Source organism: Eptesicus fuscus, chromosome 11, assembly GCF_027574615.1.
Source record: "Eptesicus fuscus isolate TK198812 chromosome 11, DD_ASM_mEF_20220401, whole genome shotgun sequence".
In the NCBI taxonomy this organism is placed as follows: Eukaryota; Metazoa; Chordata; class Mammalia; order Chiroptera; family Vespertilionidae; genus Eptesicus; species Eptesicus fuscus.
In genome coordinates, this window is record NC_072483.1 from 64,037,096 (window position 1) to 64,061,138 (window position 24,043).

General features: G+C 41.0%; 1 protein-coding gene across 3 annotated transcripts in view; it reads right to left on the reverse strand.

Annotated features, from left to right (window-relative positions):
• Positions 1-24,043, reverse strand: part of CAB39 (calcium binding protein 39) — an 87,802-nt gene that overhangs the window by 42,874 nt on the left and 20,885 nt on the right. Inside the window, exons 2-3 of one of the 3 annotated variants that reach the window (XM_054722729.1) lie at positions 5,719-5,833; positions 3,096-3,254 (exon numbers count right to left, since the gene is read on the reverse strand). The exons of 1 other annotated variant lie outside the window; for it this stretch is intronic. In XM_054722729.1, the coding sequence (XP_054578704.1) occupies positions 3,096-3,209 (114 nt within the window). In that variant the 5' untranslated portion in view covers positions 3,210-3,254; positions 5,719-5,833. The remainder of the gene's footprint in view (positions 1-3,095; positions 3,255-5,718; positions 5,834-24,043) is intronic. One more of the 3 variants, XM_008160203.3, reaches the window with a different exon arrangement.

Here is a 24,043-nt window from a genome sequence, read left to right on the forward strand (position 1 = left end):
AAATGAAATGCTTAAAAAATAATTTCTAGATATCCTGATTGATATTTAAGAAAGCTATGAATTTTCTATTTATTTTTTAAATATATTTTATTGATTTTTTACAGAGAGGAAGGGAGAGAGATAGAGTTAGCAACATTGATGAGAGAGAAACATGGATCAGCTGCCTCCTGCACGCCCCCTACTGGGGATGCACCTGCAACCAAGGCATATGCCCTTGACCGGAATCGAACCTGGGAACCTTCAGTCCGCAGGCTGACGCTCTATCCACTGAGCCAAACCGGTTTTGGCTGAATTTTCTATTTATTTAGTTACTCTAATGAACTCTCAGTTTTGCATTGATTCTTGTGTTTTGTATAGTAATTTTCCTCTCTCTTTGTAATAACTGTGTTTTTTATTTCTAAACCATTTCTTTATGCTTTGGATAGAATTTCCAGACAAGCTAAATAACAAGTCATAGCAAACACTCTTGTTTTAATGGAACGACCTTCAACTTTTCAGTCTTTTGTATGATGTCAAAGTGCTTTTCATGGTTTTTAATGTAGTGATTAGATTTTTTTATTTTCCCACTAGAGGCCCGGTGCACGAAATTTGTGCACAGGTGTGGTCCCTAGGTCTGGCCGGTGATCGAAGCACGAGTGTCTGATGTGGAAGGGCAGGTCCCAGCTGACCCCTGGGCCCTGGGCAGCACCTGGGCCCCTGGGTCCCCATACTTCCCCCTCTGCCTGAGTCACAGCGCCCGAGTCCCCATGTGGAGATGCGGTGAGCACGGGTGGACACCGCAGGCTGGGGCGCAGCATGGGCCTCTGGGCAGCCCAGAGGCACCGCACTGAAGCTGGGCAGGCAGCGCGCTTTCTCCTGGCCAGCCTTGCAGACCGGCTCCTGCGCAAACCCACGGGGAGCCCCTGCAGTCCCAGTGGCTGCTGCCTGGCTTACTGGGAAGAGGCCACACAGGTGAGGGGCGGGCTCCTCATGGTTGCTCAGCACCTGAGTGCACAAGCCCTAGCGTCCTGGGGGAGGGTAGCAGGGGGAGTGGGAGTGAGCTCAGTGGACACCCCGCATTCTCACTGCACCTCTGTCCCCTTCACCCCCGCCCCCAGGTAGCCAGCGAGAGGTCACAGCCCCCTGTCTGGGCATCGCAGGAGGTTGGTTGCCGCCACCCACCCCCAGTTCCCTATCGCAGCCTAGGGCCCGGCCCCAATCAGGGCCTACTGGCTGCTGGTTGCCATCTGCAGGGCAATCAGTAAGGCGATTGGACCCCCGCTCACACCTGCCTTGGCCTGGCGCTGCCCGCTCACCTGCTCCACCATCCTACTGTTGTCCCACTCTCGATGGGACCCATCGGGACTGGCAATACCTCCACTACCACCCACTGCCAGCATGTTCCGCACCGCCCCCTAGTGGTCAGCACACATCATAGCGAGTGGTTGAACTACCCATCAAACTCCCAGTTGAGGGACAATTTGCATATTAGGCTTTTATTATTTAGGCTTGTTTTCAGGTCTCAGTTCCCTCTCATCACCATTTGATTTAGTTACTACTTCCTTTTGCATCTTGATAAGAAAGTGAATCAGAAATTTCAGGGTTTTTCTCCCTATTCTTAATCTATTTCAGAATAAGTAGATTTTGCATGGATAGCTCTTCAGAGTTGCCCCATTCTTTTGAAATAAATTTTATTTTTTAAAAATTCAACTATTTTTCTTTGCCTTATTATAATAGCAGAAATGTCTATTTGTGATTAGGTATAGAGCAGGAGTTCCTGACATTTTGGGCCATATAATTCTTGGGGGTGGAAGAGGGGAGTCTCATGTTTAGCAGCATCTCTGGCCTGTACTAACTAGATGCCAGTAGCAGCTTCCCATTGGGTTATAACCAACGTTTCTAAGCATTGTCAAATGTCCTCTTGGAGGGCAAAATTGCCCCTGGTTGAAAACCACTGATTTTAATCAAGTAGATGATATGAACTCCATCAGAGACTAAGCTTTATCATTATAGGATTCATCTCTGATGTCACTTCCTCAATAAGAATTCCTCCATATAACCCATCTAAATTAGGACACTCTCCCTACCCAACGCCACCATACATACACACATACTCTTTTCATTAAATATCACAGTAGATTTCAAAGTGTGGACCCCTTTCAAGGAGTTCGTGGGGTCAGAACTGTTTTCACATCAAACTAACATACAATTTGCCCTTTTCCACTATATTGTCATTTGCACTGATGGTGCTGACCCCTTAGCCAGACTCAAAGCAGTGACACCAAACTATACTATCTATCATTGTAGTTTTTATCACCATGCACTAAACTGCAAAAGAAAGAAACATATAGGGGGGGTTCTGAAAGATGAATAGAGCTGAGGTGGAAATGGATGAGGGGTGGGATGGGGAAGAATAAGACAAAGGCTTGAAAAACAGTATAGCTGATTATGTGCTTTAGTTACTTTCAATGGACAGAGTTGAGATGCTAGAACACAAGAATAAGGGAGGGGTTGAAATTCACCTAGAGAAGAGAGATCAGGTCACAGAGTCTTATGTGCCATGCAAGGAGTCTACACTGAAGGTTTAAGGCAAGGGAAATATTTTAGAAATAAGGAAGGTCATGAGGATCTTCACTAAGTAGGATTGGAAGTCAGAATCAACTCATAAACACCTCAGGAAGTAGGGGTTCATACTATTAGCGAAAGATGATGTTTTGAAGGAGAACGGGGAGACAAGGTTTGGGCTGTGGTGACTGGGTAGAGGGAGATACTCATCATGGAAACAGGGAACACAGAAAGAAAACCAGAAGAGGTTAACTCCCTAGGAAGACTACTGGTAGAATCACTGATTTTAGGAATCAGATAAATCATTTCAACAATGAAAAAAACAAAATTTAAATAAACTTGAAAACCTCAAATGAAAAAAACTAAGAAAAAGGTTAGAAATATGTTTGGTAGACAGCAGTGCAGGAGAAAACCTGGTGTTTAAACAGCAGCAAATGTCGTATTTTAAAATCCAAATTGGGATTTATTAATTTTTTAAATCACCTCATAATTTATCTTACACTTGCTCCTAATCAAAAGATTGAAAATATAAAATAATGCCAAGTACATACCTTTTCTGCTTTTTTGTCAGAAATGTCTTGCTTCTCCAGCACGGCCATGCTCTCCTTCAGGTTCTTCACGATATCTGCTGGAGACTTGTGAGACTTGCCAAATGGGAACGGCATGGCGGCGGCGGCGACAGGCGCCTTGCTGCACTCTGCCTGCTGTAGCTGGGGACACAATACAAGGTACAAGTAAGAAGAAAGTGATGTCAATTTGAAGACATACTTTCTAAATCAGTAGGAACTGGGAAATCTACCAGTATATGCGAGAAATGATAATACAGATATATCTTAGAATTGTAGAACACTTCTACTTTTCAAAGACCTTTTTTATCACCTGCTCTTCCAACCATCCATTGGAGGAGGAACATGCAGGTGCTGACAATGTAGGGGCTATCTTTCACAGGGCACCTAGTTCTGCCAAGCCAATGATGAGTACTAAGTGGCAAAACCAGCTCAGGTCTGTTTTGATCCAAAATATCCTTAATAGATATCTCCATTTTATAGTTGAGAAACTGAGTCAAGGAGCCTCAAAGTGTAGGTAAGGAGCTTAGTCAAACAGCACTAGCAACAGACTATCTGGATCTCTCCAGGGGCCTCTCTTCCAGTGTTCATGCTGTTCCTCCTAAGTAATCTGGTGGGCACACACTTCCACAGCCCACCAACCTCCTTTTCCTCCTCTTCAGTTAGTCACAGCATAAGAGTTGGAGAGAACCTTGAACAAATCTCCCATCAGACCCTCAAATCCTTTAAGTGCCAGTTTCAACATGTACTCTTTCTACCTAGATACAACCATCTCCTATGAAGGAACTCACTGGGGAACACCTTGCAGATAATGAACTTCTGAAAGTTCTTAATTTCTGTGGGCAGCAGAAAACAACATTCCCACCAAATCAACCACAATATTACATGGTGCAAAAGGAGACATCAGCCTGGCCGGTGTGGCTCAATTATCAACCTATTAACCAGAAGGTCATGGTTCGATTCCTGGTCAGGGCACATGTCCCTGGTAGCAGGCTCGATCCTCAGTGGGGGGCATACAGAAGGGAGCCAATCAATTATTCTCTCATCGTTGATGTTTCCATCTCTCTCCCTCTCTCTGAAATCAATTAAAAAATACATATTTAAAAAAAAAAAAAGGACACATCAACTATTCCAAGAACTCACCTTGAAAAAACAAAGTTAACAAGACAAACAATGTAAATAACTTGGGAACATGTCAGAAGTGACTCAGTGGTTGAGTGTCAACCTATGAACCGAGAGGTCATAGTTCAATTCCCAATCAAGGCATATGCCCAGGTTGCACCCTCGATCCCAAGTAGGGGACGTGCAGGAGGGAGCTGATCAATGATTCTCTTTCATTACTGATGTTCCTATCTCTCTCTCCCTCACCTTTCCTCTCTGAAATCAATAAATATTTTAAAAAGTTATGATTTCTTTCACTAAATAAAATAAGTTAAACTCATAGGCATTAAACCTGGTATAAGATACCAAAAGATAACACTTTTGAGAAGAACCTTACGGATCACTTAGGCCCGTGGTTTGCAAACTGTGAGTTTCAAACTTCTATATTTAACTGCCCCTGACCCCTACCCATCTTTGTCAAAATTTGAGAAAGGCAAATCTCAGATAGCTCAACCCTACTTTGTTCCCCCCCATATCAACATAAAATTTCTCTATTGCATAGCATTATAATACTTCTTTTGAACTTTGTCTAAGACTTCATTTGAAGAAAGTATTTGAATGTTTTTCTCTAACATTTGAGATACAGTGACCTACATATCTATTTACAAATAAGCATTCAGGAGAGAAAAAGCATGCAAATAAATGGTAATGTTAAACTTACAATTAAATCATGGACAGGTATGTTATTTTGTGACATATGGATGTATTTGATCTGAGCACTCTCTATACCCAAATATCACCTATCTAGCTCACCTTTGGTCAGCTTGTAAACCCTTCATTGTATAATTAAAACCACACTTCATTAACCAAAAGGAAATATCCTCAAACATAGGTCCTCAAAATTCAAAGGTGCATAAATTTACTTCTGAGTATCTTTTCTATGACAAGAAGTGTGGGTCAATTATAGGCGACTTACTCCCATAGGACTGTTATATTTTTCTTTTATTACCTGCCTACATGGAACACAAATCCTGGATAATTATTTTCCATCATGCTTTTCTTAACTTTTTTTTTTTTTTAGGGGGGGTGAGGGGCAATGCAGGTTGATTCTCCAGAAACATTGCGAGTCCACATAGTCAACTCTCCAAAAATATGTTTTCTAGTTGTACTCTACAACGAATGGCAGTGATGCCACAGCCAATGCTGGGTGGAGGGTGGGAATGAAACAGTATTTTGCAGGAAGTGTTATGGTGCTATGCAACAGAGATATTTTCAGCTCTGGCTCAATGGTGGAAGGAGTGACTTTCTAGGGCAAAGGGGGTTTTAAAAAGTCCTACTATATGCCAAATACTGTTCATAGTACAGAGTACAGCTGCCGAAGAGAGCACAGATAAGGAGAGGCACAACATATTACTCTTTGTAATTAGTACACCAGGCAGCCAAGAGTTTGCAGAACATATAAACTAATAAGACTGTATTTTGAGGAAATACAATGAGCAAAAAGTACCCGAAACAAGAAGTGGTCACTCCTCAGCAGGATCCAGTCACAGTGGTGAAGCTATTCATGGCATGCTCACATTCGCTCTTCTCCTCTCCCTCATTCCCTCACACTTCATATATTCCTTTATGATATATTATTTTAAAAATATAGTTAAAAAATTAAGTAAAAAATAAAAACTATACAAATAATTTTATTATAAAACTTATAAATAAGAACGATATAGTTCTTATTTTGTTTATTGATTGATAGATTTGAGAGGAAGAAACATTGATTTGTTGTTGGTTGCCTCCTGTATATGCCCTGACTAGGGATTAAACCCACAACCCTGGAGCATTGGAAAGAAGCTCCGACCAACCGTGCTACCTGGCCAGGACTATATGGTTATTATTTTAAAATATTAGTGTAATAAATAAATCCTTTGCTTTCTTTCATTTAGGTCCTCAAATTCACCAATTCTTACTCAACTCAACCATCAAAGATTTTGCAGGGCAAAGACAAGGAAATAACACCCCTTATTAAAACTTCTGCCTTAGAATCTGTTTCTTATGTCTAAGTTTGCTAAGTATTAAGCTTAAATATGTTATACTAATGTATGCTACTCAGTGATCCAACTTTTAAAATAATTAATTGACAACATAGAAAAGTTTAAAATTAATGAATGGCTCTTATGTGAAGATCAAGTGGGTAGAACATTGCTAAAAGGGTAAGAAGAGTCATGCTTTACGAAATAAAGCTCTTATTAAACATGTTAGCTTAATATGCATAGAGATACTGAGTATTGATTGTTACTGAATTTATGAGTGTAATAAAGAAAACATAAGCAGCTTGAGGCAGATGTTATGAGTAATATGATGAAATCATGGATGTGTCATACAAGTATGCTTATAAAAGTTTCGGGAAAAGATACCAAAAACAATCAATCCAAAGAGTTGGATAGTGGAGAAGGAAAAGGGGGGAAGAATGGTATTTTTTTCTTACAAGCCCTTTTTGCAACTATTTGCCTTCCTTCAATTATACACATGTATTATTATTTTTTACACATGTATGATTTTGAGAAATCAATGAATTATCTAAAACAATCCATCCTTAATAAAAGGTATTATCCATAACACAATTAAATGGAAAGCTAAGTGAAAAAGTAAGGCTACCAATGAATAGCATTAATCGTGAAAGCTGGATAGAGCCAGTAAATCAGAAGTGTTTTTCCAACTTTGATCATGATCTACAAGTAAGAAATGTATTTAATTACATACTTGTGCATGTGGATGCATGCAACAAAGCTACAACTGACTTTTTTCTATTGAATTCAATTTCATTTTTAAAAAATACATGATTAAACAGATTCATTAATCACTAATTGATTTTAGTGATTATAAAGAGGAACAAAAAGACTTGGAACCAAATACAAACTTAGTTTTAAAAAGAGTTGAGCTTCAGTGCTTCAACTCTTGCTTTGTTCAGTCTCCTCATTTCAATCTTTACTCATAAGAACCAGAAGTTAATCCCTCGGTAGAGGACCAAATGACTATCCAACAATGCTCAAATAGCAAAGGCACCACTAATGGACTCTTTAGCCCACACGGCTTTTTCCCAGAAGTAGAGAAGTGCCTTCAAAAGAGCCTTGTCCACCATCAAGCAATACAGAAGCAGTACCATTCAAAGTGCTCCGGAAGCTTGAAAGATGTGAAAAACAAAGGCACGTATCTGAATTTCTGAACCGAGAATTCCAAGAGTATGGGAATTGTCAAGCTAAAGGTAGCAATGGTTAAAAACAAGGGCTATGATGGCTAAAAGACACCTTTCACCATAACAATCTGCCTGCCTTTCTCATTTCCCCCTTGCTTCCTTTATCATCAGCAGTATTTAATTAGAAGTATTAGGGGAATTTTAGGAACTGAAAATAGCAAGAACCCATTGATTAATGCCCTTCAATAACTTTTCATTGCCCTTATAATAAAATCCAAATTCCTTGCCAGGGCCCTCTAGGCTTTGCCCATCTTCAACTCACAGCACAGCCCTCTGGCCTTTATTACAGAAGTCTACCTATACTGAGATCCTTCTGTTCCCTGAATATGCCTATTACTTCTAAGTCTGAGCACCACATTTGCAAATATGGTAAGACCTTAATTTTTAAATCTTGATGGTAAGAATATGGGCTTTTATTGCTACTCAACTTTTCTGTATGTTCATTTTTTTTTCCTGAATAGTGTTTTAAAACTGCCTAAACTGTGTTTTGAACATAACTGAAGTTCATTTAGAAAATAGACAAAAATAAATATTATAATTGAAAAAATTTCCCCGTCCTGCTAAAAAAAATTAGTTCATAATAAATCTCAACAGGACTCCTTGCCTGAGCCAAAATTATTAATGCAACTGGGAGAAAGCTAGGCACTGTTAGGATTCTAAAGAGGACTTGGAAACCACCTCTCTCCAATTGGAGGAAAGCATGCTCCTGATGGCAATCAGTGATGTACACGTGAATCCCAAAAAAGAAAAGGAGCCTCAGAAGGCAAATTTAACTTGAAAATTTGGGGGGTGAGTGGGGAGGGCAGGGGTGGAGAATAATTTAACATTCTACTTTTATATTAAAACTAGAGGCCCTGTGCACGAAATTCGTGTGTCCCTCAGCCCAGCCTGCACCCTCTCCAATCTGGGACCCCTCGAGGGATGTCCGACTGCCCGTTTAGACCTGATCCCGGTGGGTCTAAACGGGCAGTTGGATATCTCTCACAATCCAGGACTGCTGGCTCCCAGCAGCTCACCTGCCTGCCTTTGCTTCTGCCTGCCAGCCTGACTGATGTCTAACTGCTCCCCTGCCAGCCTGTTTGCCCCCAACTTCCCTCCTCTGCAGGGTTGATCGCCCCCAACTGCTCTCCCTTGCAGGCCTGGTCCCTCTCAACTGCCCTCCCTTGCAGGCCTGGTGCTTCCCAACTGCCCTCCCCTGCTTGCCTGATCGCCCACAACTGCCCTCCCTTGCAGGTCTGGTCCCTCCCAACTGCCCTCCCCTGCTGGCGATCTTGTGTCCACCTGGGGGCAGGATCTTTGACCACATGGGGGCAGCCATCTTGTGTGTTGGAGTGATGGTCAATCTGCATATTACTCTTTTATTAGATAGGATAGAGGCCTGGTACATGGGTGGGGGCCAGCGGGTTTGCCCTGAAGGGTGTCCCGGATAAGGGTGGGGTTCCCTTGGGGCGTGGGGTGGCCTGAGCGAGGGGCCTGTGGTGGTTTGCAGGCCAGCCACGCCCCCCAGCGACCCAAGTGGAGGCCCTGGTATCTGGAATTTATTTATCTTCTACAATTGAAACTTTGTAGTCTAGAGCAGAGCCATGCATCTTGCTCACTCCGTGGCGGCAGCCATTTCTGTCAGAATTTATGTATCTTCTATAATTGAAACTTTGTAGCCTTAAGCGGAGGCCTGGGCCGGCCAGGGCTGCGGAAGCTTGGCTTCCTCCATTGCCCGAGGCAACCCTAGCCTCCTGCTCTTTCACTCAGTGGCTGCCGCCATTTCTGTTGGAATTTATTTACCTTCTATAATTGAAACTTTGTACCCTTGAATGGAGGCCTGGGCCCGCCAGGCTGTGTGGAAAGCTTGGCTTCCTCCATTGCCAGGGAAACTCAAGTCTCCCTCCTGCTCTCTGTAGCCGCAGCCATCTTGGTTGGGGTTAATTTGCATACTAGCTCTGATTGGCTAGTGGGAGTGGCTTGTGGTGTAGTGGAGTGATGGTTAATTTGCATATTACTCTTTTATTAGATAGGATAGACATTTATGGAATTTATTAAGTCTGTATAGAAGGGATTTGCATGTCTATTTAGCACTGCACACCTCTTAGCTTTCATGCATTGCTCTCCTCTAATTGTATTCCTGTCTCTCCCAATGCTCTTTCTTTCTGCACTTAATTCAATGACTCATCTTTACGTCCTTCAAGGTTACACCCTTGGCTGTCTTTTTACCCTATATTCTGAGTAATAATCTCATCTACCCATAGTTTCAGCAACCTGAAATCTATTTCATGCCCCAACCAATCAGCCTACATTACCAACTGCTACTCCTTATTCTGGAAGATTCTTCCAGAGAACTCAAACCTCGTTCCCAAACTCTGCTTCGTTTTCTGTTCCTCTTCAAAGGGAACAAATACATTATTCACCCAATCACAAAATTTGGTCATCATACTAGACTCTCCACATGTTAACTCTTCCATATATAATCAGTTCACGATTTTAGTCAATTCTATTGTCTAAATCTCTCTAACCCTACATATACCAAGTGTGTAGACCTTCACTATTCTCCACATTGGGCAGGGGTTGCTGTCAATGGGGCCAATATCATCTGTAGGGGATGTTTGAAAAATTTATTTGTCAATGACTGTCACATTCACTAACCACTAAAATAATTGTGTGTGTGTGTACATATATATTTATTTAAAAAGCAGCATTGTTTTTTGTTCACATAAGCATAGCCTTCTGCTAACTATAGCCTTGCAGGGTAAGGGATTGGGTTAGGGGTCAGAATAATAAAAGGCTATCTACTCCTTCATCTGCACTCATAACTGAGAATTAAACTTCTAGCTTTTAAAAAATAGTTATGTTGGTTAGTATGCAAAATTCAAACACTAAAGGACCAAACAAGATAGAAAGTGAAAATCACCTGCAAAGCCTTTGGAGACAACTGATACTAACAGTTGGGTATGTATTCTCCTTTTTATTACTTATGCTCTATATTTGTGGTCTTTTGTATTAGAAGTCTACTCCTTTCTCCAAAACCGATGAAGACCAGATGATACTAGAAATGGTCACTTCCATTTTGGAAAGCACAAAAGATCAAGTCACTGCTATGTTAATACTCCTAAAAGTACAAGCAGCTCCACCCCATGAAAGTGCTAAACATTCAGAAAACCCACTGAAAAATCAAAGCCTAACACCATTAGAGTTAGGACTGTTAGGCACTGCTGTTAGGCAAGCTGATTGCTTTTGGCCTGTGCAACATACTCCTAACTCTAACTCTATTCACCTATATATTGACAAATACTGAAAAGTAGTCAGGACATTCATTCAAATACTAACTGTGCCCTCACTATATGCCACAAACTCAAGAATTACATCAATAGTACCTGCTCTAAAGAGGACAACTTTCTGGTGTGTGTGGAGTAGGCATAAGTTTTTAGAAACAATAATGAAAAACTGCTGAATGAGAACACATTCGTAGAGTGTTGAGTTCATAGGCCTCGACACTAATATATTTTAAATCTAACTCATAAACTTGGTGGTCAAATGCAAAACTGCAAACAAACAAAACCCCACATCTATAATAATAAAAGCGTAATATGCTAATCAGTCCGGACGACCTTCTGGACAAAGCCATGGCTGTGAGGGAAGCCCGGGTCCCAGGTGCCAGAGGGAAGCCAGTGCTGGCAGCTGTGGGAAGGAAAACCTACTCTTGCATGAATTTCATGCATCGGGCCTCTAGTCTATATATAAAAAAGCATAATATGCAAATCGACCAGATGGTGGAACGACTGGTGGCTATGACACACACTGACCACCAGGGAGCAGACGCTCAACACAGGAGCTGCCCCCAGCCCACAGGCCCCGATCGCCTGTAGGCCAACCTCTCGGTCCCTCCCTGCAGCCGGCAGGCTCCTATCACCTGATGGGAACAGGGAACCAGGGGTGGGTGGCGGTGGACGTGGGCAGCAGGGGGAATGGGGCTGGCTGCCGGCAGCCAGGGAAGATCGACCCTGATTGCAGGCCAGGCCTAAGGACCCTACCTGTGCACAAATTTCGTGTGCTGGGCCTCTAGTACAATAATAAGATTGTTGTATAAAAGAACTATTAAGGTACTTAATTAAGCAATCACAGAAAGTGTGTAATTTTAAAATAAATGCTGAGTATCTACAACATGCCAGATATTGTGTTAGATGCACTAGACCAGTGGTCAGCAAACTGCGGCTTGTAAGCCACATGCAGCTCGTGAGCAGCGGTTTGCCGCTCTGTTGACTAATGAGTTTGCCGACCACTGCACTAGACTATCCATATAAAATGGATGATCTTATCCTAACTTTTTTTAAATTTTGACATCTGAAAGTTTTGTTTCAGCTTTGAATGAAGAGAAACACCTATGTGAGAGAGAAACACTGAACCGTTGCCCTGACATACTTACCCCGACAGGAGATTGAACCCACAACCTAGATATGTGTCCTGACCAGAATTGAAACCGCCACCTTTTTGGTGTACAGGATGACGCTCCAACCAACTGAGCCACCTGGCCCGGGCAGGATATATGCTCTTATTAAAAGCAAATAGATGCAATAACTTAGCTCCATTAAATAAACCATGAATAGCTTTAAGAAGCAGCTCAATCTTTGGCTAATTACCAAAGCTACCAAATACATAGTTCACCAACTATGTCAAAAACAAAACTAAGTGTTCAAGAGCATTTAGAACTTTGGAATGTGTTTTGCAATTAGTATATCTTGACCAGACTTTCTGAGGCCAATGATGTTCAACACTGGATACTATGCAGGAATCATAGTGACACTCTTTTACATCCTAGATAGTAGAAGTATTTAAAAGAATGTAAGATCTAGACAAACAGTTTTGGTTCAATCCCTGGGATTCTGTTTCAAAAGGAATCTGCAATATTAACAAGCACCTCCAGCAACTCCCTTGTAATGGGTACTTCTAATTACTGCCGTAAGCCAACCTGCACTGAGTCACTTAGAGACGCTTTCCAAACTCTTATTTTTGTCCCTCCTGGGGATTTTTCAATAGGAGAATTATATATTTTTTGCATGTGATATGCTCCGATTATTTCTTCAAAGAAAAGTGACAAGATTATAATTAATAAAACAGTATTAGCAGCTGCTATCTTTGAGTTCCAACTACACATCAGAGATCTGGCTCAAAGCTTCATTTGAAATAACTCATCAAGTTTGACAAAGTATGATAACTTCCACACTAGCACTGCTTAATTGTGGGACAAAGTCAATCAAGAAATCACAGGCAACAGGTCTTCCTGGGGGAGTGGGGACCAGAGTGCCCAAATCTGAATTCTGAGAAATGGAAGTGTTTAACTTGGAACAAGGAGCATTTAAAGCTTTATTTAATTTACAGCTTCTTGTTTAAAAACAAAGTGTTGAGAAGAAATCTTTGGTTATTCATATAAAAACGGAGTTGGTGGAAGACAAGCCATAATCTAATTGTTTTTGTCTAGGGCAAGAGTGAATGAAATAAACCCTGAAAAGGAAAAAAAAATCACTATATCATGAATTCATGAGCTTTCTCCAGTTACCAAATAATTAAGCTATTGGGTGAAGGCAGAATATATTCTTTATATGTGGTAACTATACTTAAATACATGTTAAATAAATATGATGTCAAACATTTGATACATTTTTTCATAATTATACGTCTATGACTTGAGAATATTTTAAAAATGAATTTATAGATATGTCTTTTAGGAATAAATTCCACTGGTAATGTTACAGAATTCCCATCCCGAGACTTTATCTCAGTCCAAGCCAAGCCAGAGGTAAATACTAGGTCTAGAAGGTGGCAGAACACACCATCAATCCTGGGCAGCAATGTTAGTGAGCATCAGGTAGGAATATTTTTTGGTAGACCTGTATCATCATGCCCTAAGCACGGAGGCATCCACGACAGGAGTAAATAGAAAGTGAGAGATGTGATGTAGAAGGAACTTTTGAATAGTCTAATCAAACGTGTTAATATATAAATTACCAGCACCACACTAGCCTGTGAGCTGTCTAGGAGCAAGAGCCATATATTCATATTCAATCTGTACCCTTAGCATAGTTGGCAACAAAATTCCTATAAAATTTATCCAGTTGGGGTCTTGTTATAGATTTAAAAAATGAACCTTGGGGGAGTTGACTCAATCACAGGAGCCCTTCATTTATCCTCCAGGCATTCCAGATTGTCACCATCCCTCTTTTAAGAGTGTGGTGTTTCAAATTGATCCCTATACTCTATATGTGTCTGACCATCCAAGACTACCTATCCCTATAGTTCATAAATGTAGTCTTAAACTCCATTAATAGTTGTGATAATCACACTACGTGGCTGTTTTCTATTGAACAACTTAACTGATCTAAATCTTCTCCATTAATGAACCACATCTTCACCCATTGTTTACTTGCATCAGGGAACCATGGGGGGTGGGGTGGGGAGGGGAGGAGTCCCTCAGCCTGGCCTGCACCCTTTCACAATCCAGGACTCCTCGGGGGATGTAGCAGTGTGTCAAGTGGCAGGTAGACAGGGAGGAGCGGGCACCATGCAGCTTGCACTCATCCTGGCCTGTTGCACCTGCTGCCACAGCTGCGCTTGCCAGCCGTGAGCCCAGCTTCTGGCTGAGTGGCGCTCCCCCTGTGGAAGTGCACTGATTACCAGGGGGCAGCTCCTGCATTGAGCATCTGCCCCCTGGTGGTCAGTGCTCATCATAGCAACTGGTCGTTCCATCGTAACAGTCACTTAGGCTTTTATATATACAGAAATTGCTTTTGGTTGCGATTCAGTATACAGTATGACATTAAAATTTTTTATTGGATCTTGACTCTGTTGTCCAGTGTGCTATTAGCGTTCCTTACCAGATTCCTGTTAAACACAAATCTGATCAGCAAGTCACATAGGTTTTCCTTTACTCCCTGTTAAAAGCACAAATACAGAAGCTTTCCAGTGAAAGCCTGTCACGAATCTCAATTGTGTGTACAGTCATTTAAACAACCACAGGGCCACCAAGCCACCTAACTGCATTACTGCTAGCAGTGATGGCTTACAGATTTCTGACTTCATGACACACATGTGTTTATATATAAAAAATAAGTACCCTCCCCACATACACAAAGTACTACCAAACAGCACTTATCCTTACTATGTAAAATTACACTGATATTCTCTATTCTCTATGCCAGGGGTCCTCAAACTTTTTAAACAGGGGGCCAGTTCACTGTCCCTCAGACCGTTGGAGGACTGGACTATAGTTTAAAAAAAACTATGAACAAATTCCTATGCACACTGCACCTATCTTATTTTGAAGTAAAAAAACAAAACGGCAAAAACACCCGCATGTGGCCCGCGGGCCGTAGTTTGAGGACGCCTGCTCTATGCCATTCTATCCAAGTACCCTGCTCCCTTTCCTCCCTTTAAAAATGCTAGTCATAGCCCACTTGGCTGATGTTTTTTTTGTTGTTGTTTGTTTAATCCTCACCTAAGGATATGTTTCTACTGATTTTAGAGAGAGAGGGAGAGGGAGAAAGAAACATTGATGTGAGAGACAAACATCAATCGGTTGCCTTCCACATCCTAACCGGGGATCAAACCTACAAACTGGGTATATGCCCTGACCAGGAATCGAGCTCAAGACCCTTCAGTGCATGGGATAACACCCAATCAACTGAGCCACACTGGCCAGGGTTACGCCGATTTCACAACCAACTGATAGGATGGAACCTGTAGTCTGTAAAACAGATTTAAAATTAATTTGAGTAGCTTTTATTAATGACAGCTATCATATACACAATGCTGAACTTCTCAAATTACTACAAGGCAAAAAAGATTTTAGCATGTAGTTTAAGACTTGAAATCATAGTTACATATTACAAAGCAGTATTTAGAAACATCTGTAATACATAACTAATTAACTGGTTTCCATGAGTATTTTACAGGTCTTTTATCAATATGGATCTGCCATCCTTAGTTTTATCTTCACTGATTCACTCACAGATATTCTAAGGAATTAAAGAGTGACATTATCATAGTTTTAAAATTAGTTTCAAAACACGAACTCCAACTATTTCTTTACAAATTAGCACTGTATTTTAACAATATTAAAGTTAATCAATGTCCACATTTTAAAATGTGAAACTGTCAATCTTCAAGGATGAAATTATAAATCCATTTTTCTTTGTTATATTTACTACTCACTTTGCCACAGGATGTATAAACATTGCCCATACGATCATTGGTAAACATCATGGCCTCACCAGCATTTTGGTAAATAAGAAAAGCAAATAGCCAATTCTGCTCTTTAAAAAAGATAACTCCTTAAAAAGAAGGCATAGTTCAAACTTGAACCGTAAACAAATGAAAAATTTGAAACAAAGTTAAAATACAAAAAAAAAAAAGCTTTTAAAAAATATTTTGTTTGTCAAGCAAGACAGATTAAAAAAGAAATTGCTGTGGTTCTAAAAAGTTACACCTGAAAAGGATGAAATGATTTTTATTTTTTCCTTTTAGTCATTTTGATGAAGATACAGTATTCTGAAAAAAACAATTTCCTTTTTAAAATTTACAACCTTAAAACTTATTTCTAGAGGATCAGATGTAAACCTGGAAAATCACTCTCCTTCAAGGTCCCAGCTGCTATTTCTGTTCTGGCCCAACGCCCACAAAAGCACCGACATGCCACAAAACCAGCCTTAGCTAAAGCACCATAGTTGGAGATTTGAAGGTCTGTTTTCTTTTTAAAATGCTCAAAGGCCACCTTGTGGTGGTATTTATTGTAAATAGACTTTTTCCAACAGAAGTATATTTAGAGTCACAGAATAAACAATGACATGGCCCTGTAGAGATCATGTGGAACATTTTACCCAGGGATGATTTCTCTGAGACTTCTAAACAGTCAATATATCCTTTCCACCCCTCCATGTCAACACACTAACTAGTATATGGAGTCTTGACCTGGGTTGAGAAAAATTCAAGATGAAATAATAAGGCTATAAAACATTTCATTTTAGAGGAAGTAACTGAAATTCAGGTGTCAAATGACTGACATGAACAAATATAAAAGCTCTTGCTTGAACTTTTGGAGAAAAGTTCCCAATGCCATTGCCAAAACTTAGCTTGCGGACCAAAAGATGTGGTCATGCCTCATCTTATGGCACACATTCACTAGGAGTTGTTCCAGGACTTAGAATACAGCTATGAGATGAGGCATACACACAGGAAGACTGAAATCTATATAAGACTGCCCTGTCCGGCCAGTGGTTAGAGCATCAGCCGGCATATCGAACAGTAGTGTGTTTGATTCCCGGTGAAGGGAACGTACCTGGGTTGTGGGTTCATTCCCTGCACCCTTTTGGGGTGTGTGTGGGAGGCAATCAGTTGATGTGTCTCTCTCACATCGATGTTTCTCTCTTTCTCCTCATCCCCAACTTTCTCTTCCTCCCTTCCACTCTCTCTGAAAAAGCAATGGGAAAAATATCCTCAGGTGAGAATTAACCAGATAGACAGATATAGAGATAGAGATAGAGATAGAGATAGAGATAGAGATAGAGATAGAGATAGAGAGATAGAGAGAGAGAGAGAGAGAGAGAGAGAGAGAGAGAGAGAGAGAGAGAGAGAAGATTAATACATGCCACCTGACTGTATGAAAAGAACCCATAAAATAACCTGGGTAGCAAATTCAGAGAATATAGTGGACACTCTGTGCTAAAGGTCTCAAACTTCAACAGAGGAGATGCTTCTTTAACTGTGTTTTGTACAAAAAGTAAATTTGGATAAGAGTAAGAAAATGTATTACAATTAATGAGAGAGCTTTATGTAACAATCTAAACAATCATAAGGAAACAAAAATTATTTTTTTATTTCATGAATCTCTGGTGGGTAATAAAGTATTGAGCAAAAAGGAAGGCAGAAGGTGGCGAAAAACTCACCATAAACCCAAGTTCTGTTTACAGAATAACCACATGCCTTCATTTATTGCTCAAAGAACATTCCACAACTTTATGGAGTGGTACTTTCCAGGTGAGTGTTGATATCACAACATAGTCACTAGGGAAAACTTGCTTTTTTATCTGAAAGCTGTATCTAAAATGCACAGCAAACACATCTTATATCCAAGGGAGCATAAAAAGTTAAGTTTTAGGTATAGGTCCCAAAACATTCAGAAGAGCAACAATAGATACATTCACTTACATTAAAAAGCTATGTCCTTGTACAAAAATTTTGAACATGACATTTGATTTTTTTCCTTTACTATTTCAGCAGAATGCTAACTCAAGTGAATGTGGTGACTAAACCAAGTATTTATAAAAGTGTTCTGAAATCTGCAAAAAAGCATACACATAGACATTATTGCTGGTTTTTTATCTACTTATCTGCTGAGGGCACTTGGGCTGTTTCCAAATCTTAGCTAGGGGTGTATATATTCTGATTGGTGTTTCAGGTTTCTTAGGATATACTAGAGGCCCAATGCACGAAATTCATGCAAGATTAGGCCTTCACAGCTGTGGCTGCCTGGATCCCTCTGTTGCAGCTGAGGCGTCTGCCTCGATCCCGGGGCTACAGCCCCGGCTTCCTCCCGAAAGGACTCCCAGTCTAATTAGCACATTACACTTTTATTATTATAGATTATTATAGATTCCTAGAAGTAGGATCACTGGGTCAAATGGGAGTTCCATTTTTAAATTTTTGAGGAAATTCCATACTGTTTTCCATAGTGGCTGCACCAGTCTGCATCCCCTCTAGCAGTGCACTAGGGTCGCCTTTTCTCCACATCCTCCCCAACACTTTTGTTGAAGATAGCTATTCTGATAGGTGTGAGATGATATACCACACTGTTGTTTTAATTTGCATCTCTTGGATAATCAGTTACTTTGAGCATCTGTTCATGTTTCTTGGCCTTCTGTATGTCCACTTCGGAGAATTGTCTATTTAGGTCATTTGCACATTTTTAAATTGAATTATCCCTCTTCCTTTTGTTAAGTTGTATGAGTTTCTTATATATTTTGGAAATTAACTGCTTATTGAATGTATCATTGGCAAATATATTCTCCCACGCAGTGGGCTCTCTTTTCACTTTGTTGATTTCTTTTGCTGTGCAGAAGCTTTTTATTTTGATGTAGTCACATTTGTTTATTGTCTCCTTAGTTTCCTTTGCCCTAGGACTGTGGTTGGCAAACGGCAGCTCATGAGCCACATGCGGCTCTTTGGCCCCTTGAGTGTGGCTCTTCCACAAAATACCACGGCCTGGGCGAGTCTATTTTGAAGAAGTGGAGTTAGAAGAAGTTTAAGTTTAAAAAATTTGGCTCTCAAAAGAAATTTCAATCATTGTACTGTTGATATTTGGCTCTGTTGACTAATGAGTTTGCCGACCACTACCCTAGGAGATGTATCGGTAAACATATTGCTATGAGAGATATCTGAGATTTTTCTGCCTCTGGTTTCGTCTAAGATTTTTATGGTTTCACAACTTACATTTAGGTCTCTTATCCATTTTTAGTGTATTCTTGTGTATGGTGTAGGTTGGTGGTCTAGTTTTTTTTTTTGCATGTACCCGTTCAGTTTCAACAACACCATTTGTTGAAGAGACTGTCTTTACTCCACTGTATGCTCTTGCCTCCTTGTTAAAAATTGAGTGTAATGGTTTGGGTTGATTTCTGGGGTTTCTGTTCTGTTCCATTGATCTATATGTCTGTTCTTGTGCCAGGACCAGGCTGTTTTGATTACAGTGGCTTTGTAATATAACTTCATATTTAGTATTGTGATTCTTCCAACTTTGTTCTTTCTGAAGATTGTGGCAGTTATGTGGGGTCTTTTTCGATTCCATATAAATTTTTGGAGTGTTTGTTCTAGATCTGTGAAATTACTATGCGGCAGTAAAAAAGAAGGAACTCTTACCATTTGCAACAGCACAGATGGACCTGGAGATTATTATGCTAAGTGAAATAAGCCAGTCCTAGAAAGATAAGTATCACATGATCTCACTCATATGTGGAATCTAATGAACAAAATAAGTTGATGAATAAAACAGATTCAGAGACATAGAACCAGGAACAGACTGATGAATTTCAGAGGGAAGGTGGAGTTGGGGACGGGAGAGATTAACCAGGGAATTTATATGCATATATGCATAGCCCATTGACACAGACAATACTGTGGCAAAGGCTTGGGGGCGGGGGGGGGGGTATAGGGAGGAGGGGGTCAAAGGGGAAAAGAACAACAAAAAATAAAGCAGACAGCTGTAATACTTTCAACAATAAAGATAAATTAAAACACACACACAAAATCAAAAACAAAACACGAATAGACATTACCATTTCTGTGCAGGCCTCAAAAATCTACCTTCTTGGTTTTTAACTTGATTTCCCAAATGTTGAGGTTATTGATAACGATATTACCATCCTGTCAAAATCTTAGTTCAAACAATAAGTTAATGCTAATTAAAATCTGTTTTCTATAGGTGTTGTTAGGGATAGTGGAGTGCATAGATTGAGCTTGTTCCTTAAAAGTAGGAGATTGGTGATCCAGGCTTTGAAATTTTCTCAAACTAAAATGAAATTAGCCATGAATCGCACAGTGGTTTTTAAACCTTCCCATAAGGTCCGGAGCAGGTGAGCATCCATCTTCGATCCAGCCCATGTACCTCACTTCTATCAGTTTTTAATTTATTTTTTATTTGGGCTTCTATGTCAGAAATTTAAAAACTATACTTTATTATATAATATACTGTCCATTAAATATGTCTGCAGGTTAAACAGTATTATTTTCTGAGGAAAACACTGACCTAGCCTTCAAGTCAATTTATACAACTAGATTTAAAATGAAGTCCTAGTCCTACCTGGTTTGGCTCAGTGATGAGAGCATCAACCCTCGGACTGAAGGGTTATGGGTTTGATTCCAGTCAAGGGCACATATCTTGGTTGTAGGCTGGATCCCTGGCTCTGGTCCGGACGGGTGAGGGAGGCAACCCATCGGTGTGTCTCTCTCACATCGATGTTTCTGTCTCTCCACGCTCCTTCCACTCTCTTTAAAAAGCAATGGAAAAAATATCCTCAGGTGAAGATTAACAACAAAAAAATGAAGTCCTGGTTAAGTTCTTCAATTTTCAAAGGCAAATATTATAGTGCTACCCACCAGCTCAGCTAATCGTTAAAGTAGAGTGGTTAATTGGACTTCTCTGGTATCAATTTTAATAAAAAGTTCAGTGATATAAGTATAGAGCATCAGAAAAGTAATGACTTAATTGCACTCCAGCCTTGTATTATTATTATTATTATTATTTTATTTAAAGAGAGAAGGGAGAGGGATAGAGAGATGGAAACATCAAGAGGAACATCATCAATTGGCTGCCTCCTACATGCCCCCCACTGGGGATTGAGCCCACAACCTGGGCATTTGCCCGACGGTTCCTGGGTGGATGTTTAATCGCTGAGCCATATCAGCTGGGCTATTCTTCATGTCTTGTACTAAGTAAGATACCTTAACTTTTACACTCTACAGAGAAATGAAGAGACAAGTGTACTAAGGACCAGAGCCTGCATTACAAAGGATCCAGAGGGTTCCAATTCCTGGAAAAATTATGCTACTCCTAAGTGGCTGGTTTGTTTTTTTAACTCAGGTATACAGTATTGGAATTGATCTTGCTATCTTCTTTGTTCTGGCTAGTCAAATTCTGGTATATCATCTCCCTAAAGAGTCCTTTCTGAGTTACATGGCATCCAATAACAACTGTTCAAAAATTAGAACTTCCCAGCTTCTCTTTCTTCAATAGTTCCTGAGAAGCTACATATAAGAGGAGGAAGAGTGAATTCAGGTGAAAATAAGATGTTTACATTTAGAATCTCTCCTTCTCTGCATTTCTTTTATTTGGCCACTATCAGAATTGATTGCCTAGTGTTTTAGCCTTCAATTTGTTTGAAAAACAAGGATGCCTTAGGGGTTAAGAGCATAACATCTCTTCAGACCCATGTTTGAATTCCAGTTCTGCTGTTTAGTTCAGGTGTGTGCCAAAACCCTTGGGTAAAACATTTACTTTCTGTGTCTCAATTATTTATAAAATGATAGGAATACTGTTAAAATTTTAACTTGCCTAATATGCCCAGGGTGGCATTTAAGAAAAAATTTAAAAAACACACACACTCAACAGTTATCAGTTTGTGTGAGTTGTTACTATTCTGAGGTAAAAATTAACCCTTTGTCTATCATCATGTAAAATTTTTCATAGATATATTTTAGTATTTTTCCTTTCAGTCACTTGCTTCCTTATCCAAAGGTCTGAAAAATATTCATATAAATTTCTTATTTCTACTTTATGTTTTTTAAAACTCATTCTTGCAACTGATTTCTTTACATAAAGGGTAGCTTAATTATAAAAATTGATTTTCCCAAAGAATAACCAATTGTCTATCATGTCTGGCTAAATAATCCTTCCTCCTTCCAAAGAAGGCATACAGATGGTAAAAAGGCACATGAAAAGATGCCCAACATCACTAATTATTAGAGAAATAAATGCACATCAAAACCGCAATGAGAATGGCTATCAAGAACTGGAGAGGATGTGGAGAAAAGGGTACCCTCGTACACTGTTGATGGGAAAGTACATTAGTGCAGCCACTATGGCAAAACAGTAGAGATTTCTCAAAAATTATGACCCAGCTATTCTACTTCTGGGTATTTATCCAAAGAATACAAAATCACTAATTCAAAAAGATAACTGCACACCTATGTTCACTGCAGCATTATTCACAACAGCCAAGACATGAAAATAACCTAAATGTCCACTTACAGGTAAATAAAGAATATGTGTTATACTAGAGACCCAGTGCATGAAATTCGTGAATGGGTAGGGTCCCTAGGCCTAGCTGGTGATCAGGGTCAATTGGGACCTTTTGGCATCCCCCTTCCCTGTTGCTGGCCGGGCCTCCCTTCGTTCCATGCCGCTCCCTGGTGGTCAGCACATGTCATAGCGAGCAATAGCACTCTCGGTCGAATTCCTGTGGGGACACTTTGCATATTAGCCTTTTATATATATAGACTAGTGATGCGGTGCATGAAATTCATGCATATTAAAAGGGGATTAATTAGAGGAAATAATTTAATATTGCTATTTGCCCTTTATCTATAATAGAAGTGTCAGAGATGAAAGAAAATTAGTAAAATGTACATGAAAACCTTCCTCCTGTCAGAGTCTGGGGCTCACCACGGGACCCAGAGTCAAGTCCCCGCCCACCCACATGCACCTCAAAATCGCGTGAGACCCAGACCTGGCTGCCCCATTCCCCACTGGGCTAGATCCAGACCCAACCAGACCCACCCTTGTCAAGCCCTGCCGGGCAGGGGGCATACTTTCAGGTCCCCCGGCCCAGCGCCAGGATGGGGGGCGTGGCCTTGAGGTCCCCTGTCAAGCCCTACCAGGAGGGGGGTGTAGCCTCAGGTCCCCCGTCAAGCCCCACCAGCAGGGGGGCACAGCCTCAGGTCCCCCATCAAGCCCCGCTGGGTGGGGTCATGGCCTGAGTTCCCCCGACCCAGCACTGGGGGTACACCTTGAGGTCCTGTCAAGCCCCGCTGGGTGGGAGGCATGGCCTGAGGTCCCCAGTCAAGCCCCACCGGGCTGGGGGGGGGGGTGCGGTCTGAGGTCCCCCGGCCTGGTGCCGTGGTGGGGGGCGTGGCCTGAAGTCCCCTGTCAAGCCCCACCTGGTGTGGGGGGGTGCGGCCTGAGGTCCCCTAGCCCAGCACCAGGACGGGAAGCGCACCTTGAGTTGCCCTGTCAAGGCTTGCTGGGTGGGGGCTGCGGCCTGAGTTCCCCTGTCAAGCCCCATGGGGGGAGGGGAGGGCGTAGCCTCGGGTCCCTGCTGATTGCTAGTTAAGGCTCCTTATGGGAACTTGGCCTCAGCTGTGGGTGCAGCCATCTTTGTGACAGAGTGATGGTCAATTAGCATATTCACTCTTTATTAGATAGAATCTACTCAGCAACAGAAAAGATGAAATCCTGCCATTTGAAACAGCATGCATAGACCTTGAGGGTATTAGGCTAAGTCAGTGATGGCGAACCTATGACACGCGTGTCAGCACTGACACGCATAGCCATTTCTGATGACACGTGGCCGCTGAGGCAGCCGCATGCCGAGGATGAAACATTTGCTGCTCCTGAGGATGAAACATTTGCGAAATAATGTTTTTTCCTCAAAGTGACACACTTCCCGAGTTATGCTCAGTTTTTTGGCGAAGTTTGACACACCAAGCTCAAAAGGTTGCCCATCACTGGGCTAAGTGAAAGAAGTCAGACAGAAAAAGACAAATACCACATGATTTCACTCATATGTGGAATTAGAAAAAACAAACAACAAAACACAAAAAACAAACTCTTACAGGCAGATAACAGAGGAGCAGAGGGTGAAGGGAGGGTGAAATGGATAAAGGCGATCAACTGTATGATGACAAATGGAAACTTAACTTTTGGTGGTGTGCACAATGTAGTATATACAGATATTCAATTATAATGCACATCCGCTTAAACTTATATAATGTTATAAACTAAATAGAGGCACGGTGCACGAATTCGTGCACAGTGGGGTCTGGCTGGCCCTATCCC